Source organism: Lissotriton vulgaris, chromosome 8 (assembly GCF_964263255.1).
Source record: "Lissotriton vulgaris chromosome 8, aLisVul1.2, whole genome shotgun sequence".
In the NCBI taxonomy this organism is placed as follows: domain Eukaryota; kingdom Metazoa; phylum Chordata; class Amphibia; order Caudata; family Salamandridae; genus Lissotriton; species Lissotriton vulgaris.
In genome coordinates, this window is record NC_141696.1 from 12735951 (window position 1) to 12757016 (window position 21066).

At 43.8% G+C, this 21066-nt stretch overlaps 1 protein-coding gene across 1 annotated transcript in view; it reads right to left on the bottom strand.

Moving 5' to 3' along the window:
• Positions 1-397: 397 nt before the first annotated feature.
• LOC147693226 (TRPM8 channel-associated factor homolog) overlaps positions 398-21066 on the bottom strand; it is a 171685-nt gene continuing 151016 nt past the window's right edge. The window contains exons 7-8 of the mRNA XM_086933632.1: positions 11809-12143; positions 398-3753 (exon numbers count right to left, since the gene is read on the bottom strand). Of these exons, the coding sequence (XP_086789758.1) occupies positions 3502-3753; positions 11809-12143 (587 nt within the window). The 3' untranslated portion in view covers positions 398-3501. The remainder of the gene's footprint in view (positions 3754-11808; positions 12144-21066) is intronic.

Sequence of the window (21066 nt, forward strand, 5' to 3'; positions counted from 1 at the left end):
CACTGGATTCAAGCAAGCCGGGCTGTAGACGGTTGGAATGCCAGAAACCGGTCCTCGGAAGCTTGTTTCCGGTCCAGGGAAGACATGGCTTGGCAGTTCGGGCTGGACTGTTCCCATGAGGCACAGGGTCAGACTGATTTGCAAATAGCCATGTCTGAACTGGGGTGGCAGAGTGGGCTAAAGAACGGTGATGGATTAAACCCAGATCTTTTGACTGGGTGTGAGTGTTTGATTGATTCAGATGCTCCGTCCATCACCACCCCCCTTTTGTACCACTCCTATCGAACAGCTGACCTAACTATAACTACCCAGTGGCAGCCACCACTGGGTAATATGTATATATCTCAAGCCTCCCACTCCACAATGATATGAGTCATCAAGAACGAGACAACACGAGTACCCGGACACAACTGCTTTATTCCAAAGATCAAAACTCAAATGAACAAATTCAGGTGCATAGTCAAGGCCAATATATATTTAAGTGCATATCAATCCTGAATAACAACATAAAATGTCAAACGCTGTATTTAGTGTGACTCATTATTGTTTTGGTTGTGCACAAATAATTGTGTATACATCATTTTACTGCATGCTAGTTATGAGGTGCACACAAATGTTAGAAATTTTGTTCATCGTTTTGAGCAGTTGATGTCAGCAGTTGTATGGGAGACGTGCCTGAGACATATATCTAAGCACCGAAGCTCATGAAATGGAGACTGCGACAGGTGAACATGGTTTGTTGCATTGTCTTAGATCTGTGTGTAGAAAAGAAGTGTTCATAGCCTCATGTTTAATAATTCCAGAACTAGGGGATTTAATTGAATATGATGGAGCATAAATTAGATTAGAGTGATATTTCACGCCGCGTGCTAGACCTGCTCTGGAGTGATATGGGGCTCAATTAAGTAAATGTATTGGGAGAGATTTAAACTCCCACCCTTTTTCCTTTATTTCTATTAACAAAAATTCCCAGTATTACGCCTTGAAAGCTGCGATAAAGGCAGGTTTCAAGGTGTACGAGTGGAAATGTCCGCCTTGCTGAGTACCTCAGAGCAGAGAATTCAGCACATGGGAAATGGAACCTCCTCTTCAACTGCGCATTCCTTTTCTACGTGGAGAAAACATTTTTCATTGTGGAGACATCTCTTTTTCATCACCCCATGATCAAATCTGGGGCTGATCCAGTCCCCTCCAGTCCTAAAAGGAGAGTTACTCAAGCCAGGGTTTGAGTAAATGGCCTAGCATGATCAGGGTGGGAAGAGTTAGGAGAGGAGACTGTGAGTACCCACAAAGCTACATGAAGCAAAACCTCCACTTCAAAGCACGTCTTTAAATGCTACTTTGCACCCTTTGGGTGGGATTCATTTCTGTGGAGATCTTTGACCCTCCAATGAAATGTGCACAAGTAAATGCATTTACACCTGTCGGGAATCCTGTTGGCGGCTACCTTGTAGGCCTAAATGGGGTCAATTTGACAATAAATTACATTGACAATTGAATTTTCCTTTGTGTTGTGAATAAGACCCTTACATTGTCTACCAGGGGGTTAAAAGAAGGAGAATCCTTTGATGAATTTGTAACATTATGAGGATGATGAAGTTTCCAATGATGCGTCACTCTGGCCATGAGACAGATGAAATGAGCATATCATAGTGAATGCTGAGAGTAGGAAGATTCAAGAAGGATTATGGGTCAATGGAGACCTTACCAGGAACCACAACCACAACCAGAGCCACTGGTCAGTCAGATATGCAGGGCGATAGAAGAAACTACAAAACCTTAGTAGGCGAAAGCGTCAAGTGTTCGGGAGGCACCCACTAAGATGGGGAAAGTTTCATATACATTTGTGGTACCCGCGGGCGATCATATAAGATATACCTGACCATGAGAAGAAAAGGGACCGGCAATGTGTGAGTTACAGGTTTGATTAAGGGTTTGAGAAGGATCTTCCACTCACTACAGCATCCGGCTCTCCACCAATAGCCCCAGCAAGAGAAAAGTATGATAAGTAATTGTGTACGTTGATTGATGCGACTGATTGAGAAGAATCAGATATTAATGCAGAGGTTTTAAAATTCAATCTTTAGCCATTGCAGGTTTTTGCAGGGTGAACTTATTATTAACAGACAGGAATAACGATACAAAGTTGTTTTTGAGGGTTCAAGGCGGCAATACATTGGGATCGAAGGACCACTGGAAATTGACATTGAGTTGGTTTTGCCCCCTGATCTTTAGAGCAAGTACAAGTTTTGAGGAATCAAAAAGTAATGACTGGGTGGAGGGACTACTTCCCAGGCATTCCCCAATAAACTACGGGAAGTGAAGATTTCTTTGCATCGTTTAAAGCTGAAATTGGCAGCAGTGAATGCCAACCAGTAAAGTTGGAGAAGTAGAGTCCTTCGATTGGGTGAACCGCGTTGTTTCAGCTAAAAGAACAGATCATAGTTTGAGGCAAATGCCATAATTTCAACTGTCCCATCAGTTCCACTGGGCCCTGTAAGGACAGTTATAGGCACCAGTGGAATTATTGAGCCAGCAGGCACACTGCTGATGAGGGGTATCACACCTGTAATACACCTGCTCAAAGCAGGTGAGGACTCCTGTGTAATACCAGAAAAAACTGTGGGACTCAGCACCGTAAATTTGATTCCTACATGTTTTTGCACAAAACATGCTAATCCCTAGTATTCCCCACCCACCGAAATTCCCTGGAGCCCTGATGATAATAATTCTGAAGAGAGAACTTCCAGGGATTCCACCAGGCCTGTGTGATGGTACGAGGGCTGCACATGCAAACATAGTTACATGCTCATAGGGACTCTGCAGCTTGTTTGACCCCCTCTTTATGGATCCGGTGAGACAGTTTTTGTTTCATGTGTTCATCTGTAATCACAATAGAGCTGTTAAGGATGTTGTGAGGGGGTTGATGGTACCACTGGTGAAGATTCTACCTCACAACACCTACACGTTGAACTCACATAAGCAGAGAGTGGCCTTTTCACTCCAGGTCACTATAGACAGTGGGGCAGATTTACAAGCCCCTTGCGCCACTTTTGCGTCACTTTGAACATTGGAAAAGTGGCGCAAGGGGCTTGTAAATCTGCCCCACAGTTCCCAGACCTGGACGCTCATTCGTGTGATCACCTTAATAAATCTTGTGTTGTGGACTTGTTTTGCTTTCTTTAACGCCTTAACGGCGGCCGCGATTTTGCGGAAGAAACAGGAGGGGCCGCGTCGGCCATTGGCCGACGGCAGCTCTAGGGAGGTAGTTCTGCCATCGACCAATGGCCGACGGCAGCACGGAACGGGTTAAGCTAATTAGAGAAACACCCCTGACATCAGTGATATGAAGATAAAAAGCTCAGGGCTTTAGGCTGGAATGAGGTGGACACCCCACATACACACACAAGAAGAATATATGCAATCACTTGTATTAGAAGCAGTTATTACAGAAGCTTCTGGATAACCATGTTCATCTCTCGAAGTCGTGTGTTTCTGTAATTATTGACATGCAACAAATGTCTTCATCGGGTTCTCCTTCCACTCCGGCAGTGAAGACAGCTTTGCAGAGACGCTGTCTTTGATCGGCCAGCCCCACATCTTGAAAAATGGGGCCAGATTCTTCTTAACCTGATTGGAGAACTTTTCTGCCCACAGGTTCATCTTGGAGGGGTTTTCATTTTTGATGTTAGTCAATTTCTGGTACTCGGAGAAGAGCTGGATGAAGGGGGCCCAACCAAAGCATTCCTGCAGCTGGGAGACAAGAGACAGTATCTTTTAAAAACACTGAATTATTAATTATTTATATTGCACATTTACTTAACCCCTTGTGTGCTGTTGACGAGCTCAGCTCCTCATGAGGGACGGTTGAGCTGCCCTCATGACGAGCTGAGCTTGTCACAGCCGTTGGAACGTTCGCAGGGATAATTTCTCCGCTGTGCTAAACGCTCTAAAACGGGTGTGGTGTGACGAGCTCAGCTCGTCACGAGGGCAGCTCCGCTGTGCCTCATGACGAGCCAAGCTCGTCAACAGCACAGCGGCAACGCACACGGCCCCCCCCACACAGCGGGGGTGAAACACCCGGCAGCCAAGGGGTTAAAACCATTTTCAATACATCTTACATACAATTTAAAAGGAAATTGAACAATTATAAAAGAAAAATATTTGTGTGCAACACTATCAAAACATTATGTATACATTTTTTTTATATATAATGATTTTAAAACACACAAACTCAGACCAATAACTATAGGAAGCAGAGAGTGGAGATCAAAGAGTCCTCTGATCGCGACTCAACAGTGTGGTAAACATTCCGGGTACTACAAATAATACAAGTTTGTGAGAGGGCCCGGGGCAGGTGTGGGAGGAGCCAGGTTAGCCCTGGGCGAGAGTGTCTGGGTCATGTTGGCCTGTGATGATCACGTGGTGTCCTGAGGCCCCATTCCGCCACTTGGGTCTAATCAGCAGGTGAATTTCAATTATATATCTGAATAGTTTAACTTATATTAGGCATAGACAGCACAGTTGAACTCACCATGAACATAATATTCTGCATGCAATGAGTAAGTATGTGAGATAAGGGGGTCTATCAGCATCCAGCCGCCTGGAGCTATGTATGTATGTACATACGCTCCGTTGTCTACCTTTGGGGTGTGTGCATGGACATCAGTGTGTGTGACATCATCCTGAACTTGGGAGGCCTACAGCGGTTCCCATATATCCCTAGAGGTCAGGGGTTGCAGCATTATATACATTTCTACATTGTTATGACATGGTATCCAACTGTCCCTACATCTCAAAACCACTGGAGTTTCAAGGGACCCATTGCATTCAGGCTCAGACTACCAGGCCTCGACGCTCCCCAAGCCCCATCATTGCCTGCATCCCACGCCCAAGCATGTCAGACCCATCATACAAGCCACATGGAAACCCAAGGATGCCTGCTGTATATGGGATGCAGTATCTCTTTTTTTGTAAATTATTCATCAGCTTTCAGCATCAAGGCTAGGGTGTTTCTTGCACTCCGACCTCAGCCCATGGCAATGCAGCCTCCAATATGGCCTTTGATGTAAATTACTTTACTATGGATGACAAAACTTAAGACTTCTCTGATCCTTGAATCCTTCTTCGACAGGATGGGGGACTCTAGCATGGATACCCATGTCACCCAGGACGTGTCTGATCCTCCCCTAAATACTGGGGTGATGCTGCCCTTGCAGTCACCTCACCACCATTCACAATGTTAGACGTCTTTGCATAGTCTGTGCAGGGAATGGGACTATGAGGTCTCCCAATAGGTGGGGGACTCTCTTCATGAAGATAGAGACAGGTCTCAGTCACCCCTCAACCCAGGAGCAACAGATGCAGCTTCCAAAGAAAGAGCAAAGAGAAGTCCTTAAGTGGGTCTGAAGCACCTGAGGCTTGATGGTACAATAATAACACAGATTTCAGTTTGTTATCAGTCAAATTCAGGTAGTTTAAGTACAATTTCAGGAGTTTGTCATTCAAAGTCAAACAAAGAATTTAGATTGTGAAGTTGAGCATCGGATCGTTGAGCAAACTTTACGGAGGGGTTAATGTAGCTAGGTGGGGATGTCATGGTGGGACTCCGCAGCTATTTTCCAGAGGGATAGAGATGGCAGGTTGAAGAAACATTCTATTAGTTGTCCCTTGAAGCTCTTGAAGGGGTTAGTGTTGATATGTATTGGGAGAGAATTCCAGATTTTAGGGGCGTTGTCTTTGAAAGAGCAAGAAAAGGCTTATCCTCTTTTCGGGAGGATAAGAAGGAGTGAGTTGGAGTTTCAAAGGCTTCTCAATTGTCCTGCTTTAGTGAGTCTGGCTGCAAAGTAATCTGGTTTTCCAGTGTGAAGAGCTTTACAGATGAGATGGGTAGTTTTGAAAATAGCAGTGCGCTTCGAATTGTAGCCACTTTAGGTTTTGCAGCGTGGGGGGTGTGATTTTGTTTCTTAGCTCCTGTAACCGTTCTTGCTGCTGCATTTAGGGTGGCTCTCATGCGCACAACTTAAGGTTTTGTGGTTTCTTCCCTTTCCCCATTTCTCATTCCTTTTCCTGCCTTTTCCTTTCAAGCATCTGTTGCCCTCGATTACACTATGTAACCTGACTTTGCAAAGCACATTTGGAAGACTACGGAGACCCCCTGCAACTCGAGTACAGATAGTTCTCCCTCATTGTACCTCCTTCTCTTCCTTCCCGTCACCCTGGCCTACAAGGATTTGCTACCTGTGTTGTACACAGTTTATAGTTCTCCTCTACATCTGTCAAAGCTACTGTTGATCTTGTCTTCGAATGCTAATGGTCTGTCGCACTATGTGAAACGAAAAGAGTAATTACACTATTATCGGAGGTCCATCAGGTCAAACGTGAAGTGACCCAGGGCTCATCCCTGGGCTCCACTCTCTTTAATGTGTATGTGAGTCCATTAGCTGATATTATCTGTTCATCTGGCTTTACTATGGTGCCATACATGGACCAACACACAGATTGTCTACACTGGTTAAGTGTTATTCATAACTCGGGAAGTATGGTGCTTCCGCTTTGACAGCGAGTGTCCTCAATCGGAGAACTGACACTGCAGAGGGGATCCTCAGCACCAATTGTGCACACGGTTGGTGAATAATTTCAGGGGTCCACGTTGATCCTTTTGACTTACTAAACGGAAAATATCTCTGCGCACCCCCTCATAGTGTTAATACTTTTCATGTGGACTACATTGCCGTCACGAATAATTGATCTCCGTTCTTTGCTTATAGATTTAAAACACCTTTTTGTTGATTTGACCGCACTGGTACTTTATAGACACTTTCTATTCAGATGGGGCGTTTTTGAAGCCTCAGCTAGCCGGGTTGGAATTATCACCGCAGAGCAATTTTATTTATTTTTCACTTAGTATTCAGCCCTGAGGAAGTCGCAGGATTATTTCCGATAAGCGACGAAACACGTGTCAGCTGTTTTTTTGTTTGCTCTTGAGAAATAAATCTTGGACACTATCACAAACTTTTCTTTAGTGGAAATTGACATTACTTTTCAGTGGACTTTTACATTACCTTACATTAGTTTATAGCTTGATTTAGAGGTGTGCCCAGGTCTTTGCATTTCAACACCCAGATTGTCATTTCATTGGCATTGAATATCGGTCAAGTTGTGGTGAGTCTGTCTCCCTGCCAGGAATGAGTGAATAAGTGGATGGCCACCAGTTGCCTGAAACTGCACAACGATTAGACGAAGGTCATGGAGGTGGGGAACAACTCAAGCCTTTGGGACTGTCTCCTATGGCCTTCATGTCTGGGTGACTGCCCTTCCCCTAAATCAGAAGTAAGGAGTTTGAGAGTTTTCCTGGATGAAGATCTCATCATGGCCTCCCAGGTGAAGAAAGTGACAGGAACTGGCTTCTGTTTTCTAAGAGCCCCTAGGAAGACATTCAAATGGCTCCCTGTGGAATCCCAGAGAATTCTGGTGCAAGGCCTTATATGTTCACGTTTAGATTATGGCAACTCGCTCTAGCTAGGCAGCCCTGCCTATGTCCCCGGGAGACTGCAGGTTATTCAAAATGATGCAGCCCGAGTCCAAAATCACAGTTTGCACATCTGGCTCTGGCTAGCCATCACTGGCTGCCGGTGAGAAACAAAAATTGACTTTAAAGCTCCCTGGATTGTACACATGTTAAAACACCCTCAGAGGCTACGCATCCATAGTCATCAGCGTCTTGAGACCTTCACAGGTGAGTAGCGTGCTTTATAAACCCCCTGATTGATTGATTGATTGATTGATTGAATGATTGTCCCGCATAACAAAGCACAGGAGCTAAGGTCAAACAACCGCTTGTTTCTGGTCACTCCAAGAACTAAAAAGGCCAGAAGTGAAGGGCGGTCATTTGCCACCCTGGTGTCCAAGCTTTTGCGCTCTCTCCCCATTCACCTAAGAGCCAGTAACCTTCCCAGCTTCAGAAAGCAACTAAAGACTCACCTGTTCATATAATCAGTGCATTCTTTTTCTCTTGATCCCTGTCAGTGCTGGGAAGCCCGTGTCTGGGTATCCATGCTCTCTACAAGAAACTGTAACTATTTCCATACAAAACATGCCGGTATTGCTCTGCTTCAAGAAACACTCCTTTCCCTGAGGAGTCTCTAAAATTCAAACAGAACTGAGTAGGCACAGTGGTGGACAGAAGAGGTGGGTGCCAGTCAGTGGAGACTTGACCCCATCACAAAGCTCCTCCAAGAAATGAGGAATAGCCATCTTTATAGGAGGTAACCTCCTCTGCAAAGTGCTGAAGACCTGGTTAGACTATGAAGGTAAATGGGTTTTTGCCAAGCTGCTCTTAGAGGGCAAATTGGGGATTGTGAGCTCCATATATGCCACTAACATAGGCAGGACTCACTTCTTAGCCTACCTTTCCTGAGTCCTAGCATATTTTAGATGTACGCCCTAATTCTTTGTGGGGAGAGGATTGGAAATCACCCCCTGACCCTGTCTTAGATCACACTGCTCATTGTGCCTGTCAAATCGCAGAGAGAGAGAGCCCTCACTAATGATATTTTGGCGGGCCAAGCCTTTGTGGATGTTTGGCACTCGCTTCACCCTGAGACTAGGGACTGCACTTTTTTCTCTTGCCTGCACGGGTCCCAGTCTAACATTCATGACTTCCTACTTCAGGGGCCGGGGCTCCTTGACATTGTCGGGTATGATATTTTGGAAGCCAGTGTCTCAGGTTGGAACCTTCACCAGAAGTTCATTGGCAGATGAAAACATCTGCACACAGAGATCTTGGACAAAAAGACCAGCTCCGACTCCACATCAGCTCCCTATGTTGGGATAAGTATCTCTTTGTTCTATACTCCCTTTTGATGGTATCTGAATATCTGAATGCATGATGGAAACCTAGATCCCCCCACCATTATACTGCTGTTCTCATATGTTATGTGGGGGAGTGTTAGTGGACTGGTTAAATAATGGTCTCTTGATTCTCATTGTCCTGCAATGACAGGGGGCTTGCTGAAGATCTTTGTTTTACCTGCTCACTCAGTTTGAGAGTAATTTATTTTACTTGTATTCTTTCTAGGTGCCCGGCCTGCTCAGCGTTGCCTCATTCTTAAAATGCATAAACAATTGAAGAAAACCAGAAACTAAGATTAATTCAGAACAATTAGAACCAGCTTATAAATGTTACCCAGCACCCAAACCAAAGGTGTTTGCACAAAATATTGGAGAAAAGAAATTGTGTGGACAAAATAATGTGTCAAGAATCTCAAGGACAGAAATATCATGAAGGTCAACGACTATGGGTAATCAAACTTTAACTATATTTAACTACACTTCCATGTACCTTGACGATATATAAATATTCAAGCTGCATAGATGTGGAGTTGAGTTGGAAATCTACACTCACCTCATTGCACGTACCATCTCAATATTTTGGTCCTCGATATTTTTTGAAACAATAATCGCTCTACACAATATTTGTTTCCTCAATATTCTATCAGACAACCAAACCAAGGTATCATATTTACTGCAACAAAAAATCCTTGTTTTTTCAGCAACTAAACAGCAAGATCAGTAAGTAACAGACTTGAATATGAACAGAAGAGAAATAATTCTCAAAAAGTGTATATTTCAAATTGAATGTTAGTATCAACCACATTGTGTGGAGGTGCCCATGGTCCAGCACACAGTAAAAGGTGAGAGATAACAATACTTACAACACAAAGAAAATCACACGGGGCAGTAACTATCTACACGCGTACATAGAAAAATGTCTGTAGAACCACCACCCATTTACCAGCCAAACAGTACTTTCTGAACTGATGACTGAAGCTCAGTATTTAAAGGAGAAAGAAGAAGTGAGGCTGAAAAGGACAGCACTGACCGCACCCAGTCTGGCAAAAACTGGATCTTGAACCATGGAGGGCCTATCAGAATTAGACAGGAGTGATTGGGCATTGCTGTTTCATGATTACTCTAATTATTTGTTTTGATAGTTGCTATTTGTTGACTTGTTTCTTATGGGATGCCAGCCGATCCTGAGCAGTTCTTGCTGTTTCCGAACCCTTCTTCTTGAATGAGTCAATGTCCAGAATTTGGTGGATTTAAAGTATGTTCCATAGGATTGGGGTCAGTGCGTTCCAAAGCAGGGCTCCCACCGCGTGGATGAACCGTCCACAGTGGCTTGTCAATTAAATCTGGCCATAACAAATGGAGTTCCATTTCTGTATCTTACGTTGGGCTTTAATATCTAATTCAGGAGAAATGGCTGATGATCTTTTGGACCATGTCTTGTACAGGCTTTAAAAATGGCAAAGAGTATTTAGAATGTGGTCCTCTGTGCCAGCAGAAGCCAATGCAGCTCAAACATGGGATGATTTCCTGATGATAAAACAATCTCTTTGGTTTTCAACATCTTTCTTCAGAGCTTTGGCTCACACAACATTTAATAATTCCTTGATGGCCATCAAGTCGCAGATAAAATCAATACAGTGAAAAAAAGGCAGCAACAGATGTCTCATGAGATGAAAGCTAGTGTTTTTGGTTACTGCTGTGGTTTTATTGCTTTGGCAGTGACTAGTGTGACCCATAATTCCTACATCCAGTTGAAGGTAAGTAAGAAATGAAACAGATCTCCAAGTCAGGAAGATGTCCATGTCCCATCCTCAAGCAGAGATATGTCTCCTTCATACATAAATAAATGTGTTTCAGTCAAGTTGTAGTGTTTTCACACTCCCCATTAATACATGGATTTGAGTATTATCAATGACGCTGCAGGTAATATTGCAAAGTCAATGGGTCCAGCAGTCATATGCTTCTTCTTTACATTAGTGGAGACGTGAGGAACCAGTGGATCCCCACGTGTTGACTTTTATGGTTGATGATGAGAAGACTGAATTTGACCAGAAAGAATGACCCAATTGGAGGATTCTTCAAGAGGGTGAGAGCCTGGCCCAGTTCATATCTTTCATTGACCTGCATCTAGAGAGGATAGTAGATCTTTATTCATATCATCAATTATGGTTTATACACTTCTTTTTGGTCTCAACCCAGATTTTCCGCCCTGGAGATTTGAGTTAGAAACCAGGATTCCTTGTGGTGGGGTTGCAACCTCTCCTTCCTGATCTTGCTGCTGAAGGGGAAGTTAAAGATGGCTCTACACATTCCTGGAGTCTGCCAGTTGCCTAGTCGCTTCCTCAGCTTTTTTTAATGTGCCTTAGAGCATGGGTACCACAGGTACCATGTATTGCTGTAGTGAATCATGCATGATACTTTCTATCTCAGGCTGGGTTTACATAAGGTTTCCTTCATTGTGGTGTCCCTGAAGGTTTGTTGATTGTTTTACTCATTTGTGAGGCACTTAAAATTGCAAAAGAACAGGAAAAAGGCAGGATTCTTGAAGACTCTATCCAAGTATATGATGATAACTCCACATCTTCTGAAATCTTTGCTATGTCTCCAGGGTCCTGTTCTCACAGAAGGACATCAGGTGTTCACACCATTGATCTGAGACAACTCAGGTACATTTGGCCATATCTGGCTTCATGACTTCTGAGGAATTCCCTAGTTGTGTTTGATGCCTCATGCATGCCATTTGTTGGAGGGAGTGTAGTGATAAGGACTGAGGGTCCTATGTGTGCTGAGCAGCATTTGTGATGAAGAGAGCTGTGTGCGAGGTGTCAGGAGTAGAATGTCATGGATACTGAAGTTTAGTAAGAGGGTTATTCTGAGATTACTCCATTAATGCTCTACCCCTACAGACAGTCTGCAGAAACCACCTGATTTCACCCATTTCCCCTCACGGCTCACCTGCAGATATGGCTCCAGAGCCATCCAGACATGCCAGTCCTCCAGCTTGGCCCCTTTCTTGATGTAGTCCTTGATGCGCTGCTCTCTGGTTTCTGGGCGAAGGGCCCCATGCGCTTTGCTCCTCTTGACTCCCAGCACCTTCTCGCTCACATAGACTGACCAAAGGTTGCAGGTGGCTTCTGTGGTGTGAGGACTCATGTTCCAATTCCAGCCTTGCTGATTGTGCCCCAACTCGTGAAGCGGACCCCAGTTTGATGCAGTAATTAACTCTACGCTAAGGAGGCCTTTGGCTGAGTCTGTGTGGGCCATGATGGGATAGCCAGCGTGCATCCAGCCTGAAAGGAGAAGACAAAAGATGACAACTTCTGCATCCCACAGAAGAACCATCAAACACAGCACATGCACAACAGCTTTGTACACTCAGACAATAGTCTGGGTTGCTGTGTCTCTCTCTGAGAGTCTGTGTAGGGGCCAGATCATTTGCTGTCAGAAGTCACAGTGTTGAAGGTTCACAAGATACCTGTCTGCTTCATCAGGACCTTAACAATAAAGTGCTACTGCTGATAAATATGTGTTAAGTGATCAAAATCATATCACCCACAATCTGGGGAATGAACTCCCATCGTCAGCCTAGAGGAAGGCGAGGAGTACCGACGGACAGAGCGGTGCTCCATTTGTACCTGAGCTGTAGCCGGGTGAGGTGGAGAGTTCATTCCCCAGATTGTGGGTGATATGATTTTGATCACTTAACACATATTTATCAGCAGTAGCACTTTATTGTTAAGGTCCTGATGAAGCAGACAGGTATCTTGTGAACCTTCAACACTGCAGAAACATGTCGACCTAGATAAGACCCAAGTAGTTATTTGTTAACACTACTTTGCACTGTTTATTAACCTTGGGTGTGGGTAGGATCCTATTAAAGAACTTTTATTTCCACTCCCACAACCCAATATTAACTCACTTAATCACATGCTACATATAGCACTTTTTGCACTGCTAACTCTTTTTGCCCCCGGATACCAACATATAGTTTTCATTTATACATCACCAACTCCTTCAAATACGATTAGGACACAATCTTCCTAATCCGTAGTGGATTTGATTCCACTTCCTTCGGGTGAAGGATCCCAAATGATGTAGGGCGGTACAGGATGGGTATCTGATGGGAACATATTTTTTACCATGAATACCTCGGATTCAGGGATTGTATCCTATCAATAGCACAGAGTTGTCTAGATAGCTTCATTATGTTTCTTCTGACCCGTTGTTATATATGGTTTTTTCATAGTTTACAAGGATCATAACAATGCAAGGTCAATAAACATTTCCCTTACACGCCTCCCCTTTGTATTAATACTGTAGTGGAACACCCACCACGAGGCTGCACGCATTAAAACCAACCAAGTAATCCTTTCAGCTCTCTTTATTAATCATTGTAAAGTTACAGGGATTCTATGGCTGCAGATAAATGACAAGGACAAAACTATTAACAACTAGTGGAAGGATCTGGATGTAGGTACAGGGGGTGGACATCTCTCCTGAGCAGCTGGCATGGAAAAGGCAGACCTGTGTCTTGAATATAGCAGATAAACCTAGCCTTAGTAACTCAAGGTTCCCCTGAATGAAGGACTGACACAAGGCGCGGTTTATTACTCTGCCCACTTGCCACATCATGATCTTTACTAAAAAGAGACTGCAGAGAGTACTTGGTATGGGTATGTCCTGTGTAACATGCCTTGAGACCCTTACGGGTGAGTAGTCATGCTTGACAAACTCATGATTGATTGATTTATTGAACATGTCTCCAAATACAGTTCTATGGGTGCCACAGGCCAGCCAGGGTACCCCACCTGGTATTGTAGCAGTACTGGAAGTGGCTAGTATCATATCTGTCAAAACACAAAGGGAGATTTATAGACCACAGAGAATTTTCTCCCAAGTTTATGATAGCAATGAATGAAACACGAGATATACTTGGGTGTGCATTTCACTTATATTCATAATGAAATGTATTGGGTATGGAAATTGTTTCAATCATGACTGTAGTTGTAATCACCACTGAAGTTCGGTACCTGGTTGCACAGCGCAATAGTTTTGCCATCTTTCTTTGAATAGTAAGCTATCTGTTTTCTTCCCCAAAGGTTATTTAACATTTGATCCCTCTTTGCTTCTACAGTGGACCACTTTTGATTTTGTATTTATTCATGAATACATTTTGAACAGAAGCATATCTTTATTGGTCCTGGTGAATGCCGATACACCTCTTTTGAGGGTGAAACTGCAGAAACATGTTGACCGCTTGTTTCTGTGACACATATAGGAAGAGCTAATAGATTCCTGAAGTGTCCACTGTTTTTAATCCTGACCCGGTGTGCACTAATACATTTCTTTGTGCATCGGTAATCAGTTTTAACCTTCACTTCACACTTTTACTTCCTGCATGCTCTGCATCCCTCATCTTCACTGAGCTTACCATAGGGTGCCTGCCTTATCTCTGCAAAGACACGCAGTGCTCCTCTTTCTTGCTGAAGGAGTTGCAGTCTTCGCTTTGATCAGCTGTCACTGCTTGAGAAGCTTCCCTATGATGAAGCATCCACCTTCTGTGAGTGAGGGAAATTCATCCTTTAAAGAGAATATTCCCTTTCAGTTAGGTTATCTTGCATTACTTCCTTGAAAAACCAATATGTTTATCAGGTTCATATCTGTACCAGAATGAAGAAAAATATGAACCAAATGGTAAACTCTTTATTATGAGACGAACAACTCAAAGTATGGTTGGTAGGTCTGAGCAGGCCCGGACTGGCCGTAGCGGGCACTGGGCAATCCCCCGGTACGCCGCAAGGGTGGAGGCCTGTTTTGGGCCCCTGGGGGCCATTTTTGGTACATAGCTGCAAAATCAGCCCTGTAACAACATCGACTGAAAACCGGCCCCAGCAAAGAGCTCAGCAGTACCCCCAAAGCCCCGTGGGGGGGGGGGAGGGGGAGACTGCCGAGCACTTTGCCAGGGCCGGTTTTGGTTCTCAGTCCGGCCCTGGGTCTGAGGCCCACTCAGACCTTTTATACAGTGGCAAGTGCAGTCTGGATGAGCAGGAACTCCCAGGCCTCCTGGTCTTGACTTTGGCAATGCTACTTGAAGAAGGTGCTCTGGAAAGTTCCTGTCCAGACAATGAATATGAGTCTTCAGGGGCCTTCCGACCTCTCATTCAGCTCCCATCAAAACACAGGATGCAGGGCACGGGGTTCAGATAGTTTATGACATAAGAAATTGCATTCAATAAATTCAATAAGTAGTCGAGTTACAGCTTTTAGGAGTTGTAGAAGACCACTTGCCTCCACCGCCCAGCAGTAGGCCGCCATTTGTAATGAATGACCCAAGCCTGCCTAGTGGGTAACATTTTGATAAAAGTGTTTACAATGGTGCAGAACCAGTGCTCTCCTCTAGATGGAATGTTGGGCTGGCCACCATGTATTTGCAGTCTACTTGGCATTTTCTTTCCATTTCAAAAACATCCGCCAATGACAAAAACAATGACTTTGAGATGTGTGATGGTTTCTTCCTGCGTGTGAGGGTCAATGTTGTTTTTTTATGCATGAGTTTGCTATGCCTTGCAATGATGACCTATGTGGGGAAATTCCACACTAGGAGGCCTACCTTACATGAGGGGGGCTCCTGATGCATCAGAGGCAACAGTCCTGTGGTGGAAAATCTGAAGCGCATGATTGACAACAGGTCAAGAGAACTCTCAACTCTTAATGCTGCAGGGCAACCATGAGTTAGGGGTTAGATGGTCCTTGCAATGTAAGACGGAGCTCTTACTCTGCTACCGGTAAATGACCAACTTATTTGTTGGAAAGTATGGCCAATGCAGTTGGCAATCAGACAGTCCATTCCACCATCTAACAGTGTCATAAGACCTCAAAATAAACTTATAAGGCTTGATGCATCAACCTTTTTAGGACGTGCAAACGTTGCGAATCGCAAATATCGGCCGTTTGCACTTCCTAAATTGGTTTCTGGGATGCATCAAGCATTTTTGGAAAATCGTTATTTTTAGCGAATTCCAAAAATGCGATTGCTTTTAAGGAATCGCAAATTTGCGATTCCTCTTATGCAATGCATCATTGTTAAAACATTTGCGATTTTACAAATTACAAGTGCAAATTACCACGAAGTTGAACCTCGTGGTAATTTGCAAAATTGTTTAAAAATGCACAAAAATGCATTTTGTAAACTGTTAAGTTACAGACACACATGTCCTTAGGACATGTGTGTATGTAACTTACAGGTAAAAGTGCATTTCATGGGTGCAGGGGGGGGGGGTCATTTGGACCCCCCTCTCCACCCTTGAAATGCTTTGTTGAACTCGGATTTCAAATTGCGAATTCGCAATTCCCATTCTTTCCTATGGGCATTTCAGCCCATAGGAATGAATGGGAATTGCGAATTCGCAATTTGAAAATCGCATTTTTTATGCGATTCGGTAAAAATTGCGATTTTTACCGAATCACAAAAAAAATGCGAAAAAAATGATGCATACCATTATGAGATTCCTAATTTGCGATTCGGTAATTTTCGCAAATTAGGAATCGCAAAAAAGTACTTTGATGCATCTGGGCAATAGAGCCTACAAAGTAACATAGGTGTCTATGGTGCCGGTACACCTACGGGTATTTGTGGGCTTTACAAGTTGTTAAAATTAAAAATATGGCCACTGACATCCTGTGGGGAAAGGCCAGCTGTCTTTGGCAAACATAATTAAATCAGGGTATATTGTGTGCTGAGTTAACTAATGCCAGCAGTTTTCTTTTCAGATCTTGCCTATAGCTTTTATCTTTCAGTTGCAGAAGACTTTATGTTAGACCTGTTGCCTCAGGGTTGTCTTCACCCCAAATTGTTGCCTCTCTCTTCCATTTTTTCTGACTTTGCTTTTGCTGGCCGTTGGACTCTGAGCACTTTACAACTTTTAACCAGTGCTAAATTGTATGTACTCTTTTATCTAAACATGATAACATTGGCTCATACCCAATTGGCATATTTAACTAATGTATATGTGCCTAAAACTATGAACTGCATGTTATGTTATGTTATATAGAATTTATAAAGTGCAGCTTTCACTCCGAGGAGCATCATGGTGCTATGTGGTGTGATACAATAAGTACAGACGTAACTCAGAATTCAGATGAGTGAGAGGCATAAAGTGTTGGGAGTACCAAAAATCCAGGTTTTCAGGGCTTTCCTGACGTTAGTCTCTGTTTTAATGAAACGAAGATGACTAGGAAGAAGGTTCCAGGCTTTGGGCCCTAGGACCGCAACTGATTTTCCACCCTTTAGGAGGTCCGCTGACGAGGGTCAGAGGAGGCGTGGAATCATAAAGGGAATGAACCTGTAGGTAATTATCAGGATCTTGAAATGGGCTCTTTTGTGGCTAGGCAGCCGGTGTAACAATTTTAGGGCAGCTGAGGCTGAGTAGCCTCGTGACAATTTCAAGACTATCCATGCAGCTGCTTGTTGGACTATCTGTAGTTTGTTTAAGATGGACTTATTGGTCCCTGCATATAAACTATTGCAGTAATCCTATCTCAAAGTAATTAGGGCTACTGCCACTGCCTTTCTGGCCATGCAGGGGACTAGCTCAAAGAACCTTTAAGGGACTTTATCAGGTGAAAGCAAGCACCTGCCACCGCTAAAGATTGCTGAAGAAAAGATAGTGATGAATCGAACTTCACTCCCAAATTCTTTACTATATTCACTGATTTGGGAGGAGGGTGGATGTCCGTGGCCCACCATAGGCCAGGAGAGTACGTATAGGATTTGCCTGTTACCCTTCAGGTGATTCTCTTCCATCCAGTGGAATACCCCTGTGAGGCAACGTTGTAGATTCCCTTCAGACTTGGAGGAGTGTTTGTCTAACACCAAAATTAGCTGTGTATCATCAGCATACGAGATAGTCTCAATGTTGAAAGAAGATATTAGGCTAATGAGGGGAGCCATGTAAACATTAAACAGCACTGGATGTGGAGCAGAGCCCTGCAGAACCCCAGCAAGTAGGGTTTTTTCTGCTGACTGATAGTGGCCGAGAGTGACTACTTGTCTCTGGTGGAGCAAAAAAGATTTCAGCCAGGTCAAGGCCAGATGAGAGATGCTGTATGTTTTAAGATGGTCCAGCAGAATGTCATGGGAGACCGCATCAAAAGCAGCTGACCGATCCAATAAAATCAGCACAGTATTTTTTCCCTGATCTAAGGCTGACTTGAGAGTTTCAGCGGAGTATAGTAAGGACGATTCTGTTGAATGCTTAGGCCTGAAGCCTGATTGGCTAGGATGTAGAGTATTAGCCTCTTCTTGATAAGGGTTCAGTTGAACAATGACTAGTTTCAGTGTGATTTTGCTGAGACACGGAAGCAGGGAGATAGAACGGAGATGGGAAAAAGTGGTAGGGTGGGCAAGTAGTTTTTTTCTGAAGGGATTTAACTGCCACGATTTTCCATTGCATTGGCACTTCTGCTCCTGAGAGAGAGGAATTTCTTATCTCAGCATGCAAAAATCTGGGGAGGGGGAGCAGGGGTCAAATGGAGACCCTGATGTACAGGAAGAATGGCATGGCGTGACTGTTCTAAACTAATAGTTTGTAAATATTGAAGGGTCGGTCTTTCACTTACATAATTAAAAGATACCATTATAAACAGAAGAACTGGGGAATGGGGTCTAAGCACAATTAATGCATCATCAATTGCTTAACCATCAAACGTGAGCAATTGGAAATTGTAAAACAAACCATCTTTTTCTACCCTATATGAGAACAAAATCGGAGGAAAAGGAAGGAAGAATATCGTTAAGATACTTGAGTATGAATTGGACTGGACAGAGGACACATTTCCGTACGTTAACGTTAGAAGAAGAGTTCTTTTGTTTGCCCTGAAGAAGTCCGAGGAGGACGAAACGCGTTGGCTATGGCTACAGTGTTTTTATGAAGAATAAATAAAGAATTAACTTCAAACAATATTACTGATTCTGCCATCAAATGATTTACTATTGTGCATGATAAATACGATTACTGTTGAATAATTGAAAAGAGAAATGTGCATGCTGGACCAAATTTTGTTTAAATAATTAGAAGATACCTATGTGGGCGGTGGGAGGTGTGTTTTGAAATCTTTTTGTAAAATAAGAACTTTCTGTTAAAAGAAATCAGCAATCTGATTGCAGGGAATCTGTGATGGTGGGATTTCTTGTTCGAGTATTTTAGGGCAGGTGAAGGAATTCATTATTTTAAAAATGATTTTTAGATCCAAGTCGGCAAGCCTAAGTAGATTAGTAAGGTAGGATTTCTTTTCAACTTTGATCTGTTGGTGATAAGTTTTGAGAGACATTGTGAAGAGAGTTAGGGGCATATTATCAAGGGCTAGCGATATTTTTATCTCCGCGTTTGCATCCGTTTTCGGACGAAATGCGACAATAATAATATCGCTTTATTTTTAAGAGCACGCTAAAGCATGTTCAATGGGATTAGCGCTAGCTTCAACATCGCATCGCCTTGCATCGCTGATGAGATGCAAGGGAGGCGTGTCCCGTGAAACAACATGGGATATTATCGCTAACCCAGCTTCTCCCTATTTACAAGTATATCGCTAACACGCATAGCGACATTAAAATCAGCGCTAACAGGGTTTTTCGCTGGTTTGTAACGTCTGCTATTTTTCTTACTAATTTTTGGATTCAATCCTGTATATTCATTATTTCATAAACCATTAGTTGTATCAAAAACCGTGCTATACAATTATCAGTGGTTGTCCTGAAATAAACTTTCACAAAAACATACAATGGACTTACATAAACTAAAGTGAGTGAAAATGAAACATCAACATGTAATACAATTTACACAAAACCATACATGTAGACAATAAAAAGTCAGTCCAAACAATCACAGTGCATTGGTTACAACCCTATTTGAATTTTCTGATTGTAGTTGGAACTTAGTAAGGACTGATAAATGACACTACGTCGACGCTTCGACCCTATATTTTGGTGCTTGTTTTTCGCAACCAGCTCGGGTCTTCTTCAGGACTTAAAAGTACTGTTTGACAACCTGTATAGAGGAGGTGCCTACGTCTGTTGCTAAGACGATGGTAGGAGGATATGTCAGCCGACAATATTCATTCCTCAGAGATCATTCTCTTCAAAAAATTCTTATACAATTAATGCATTCGATTCATCCACCAGCCGGCGGAGAATCTAGAAGCAACTTGTTCAAGCGCCGCAATGCGATCACTATTGTGAGGTTCGAGGAACGTGTTGTTCCCTAGTTCAGTCCACTACATGTGCCCTCTAGACAAGACAGAGGTCCTCATCCTCGGCCCCACCCCCTCAGCCTGAGATGACTCCTGGTGGCCAAAAGCAGTAGGAATGGCCCCAGAACCAACCGACCACGCACGCAACCTGGGGGTCATCCTCGACTCCACCCTCTCCATAACCAAGCAGGTCAGTGCCATCTCCGCCTCCTGCTTCAACACCCTCCGAATGCTCCACAGGATCTTCAAATGGATCCCCCCCGACACAAGGAAAACCGTCACCCAGGCCCTGGTCATCAGCAGACTGGACTACGGGAACGCCCTTTACGCAGAAACAACAACCAAGCTCCTGAGACGCTGCAACACATCCAGAATGCCTCAGCACAACTGATCCTCGATGTTCCCCGACGAAGCCACATCACACCCCACCTGAGAGGCATGCATTGGCTCACTGTCAACAACAGGATCACCTTCAAACTCCTCATTCATGCCCTACACAACACCGGACCATCATACCTCAACAACCGTCTCAGCTTCCACACACCCACCCGCAGCCTCCGCTCTGCCAACCTCGCCCTCGCCACTGCTCCACGCGTCCGGAAAACCACCGCTGGGGGCAGGTCCTTCTCCTACCTCGCCGCCACGACCTGGAACACTCTCCCTACCAACCTACTTCAGACCCAGGGCCTGCTGGCCATCAGAAGACTTCTCAAGACCCGGCTTTTTGATCAGTAGCTACCCCCTCCCCCCAGTGCCTTGAGAGACCCTCACAGGTATGTAGCGCGCTTTACAAATGTTAATGATTGTAGTTTTTAACAGCCACTGCGACCTGGCAAGATAACCCTCTTGCCAGGCCTAAACCTTCTCTTTTTATAAATATAAGTTAACCTTAAGGGATGCCCTGTTTAATCATAGGGCAGGGAGCCATATATTCAAAAGAAAGGACGTGTACCCTTCCGTTTTATA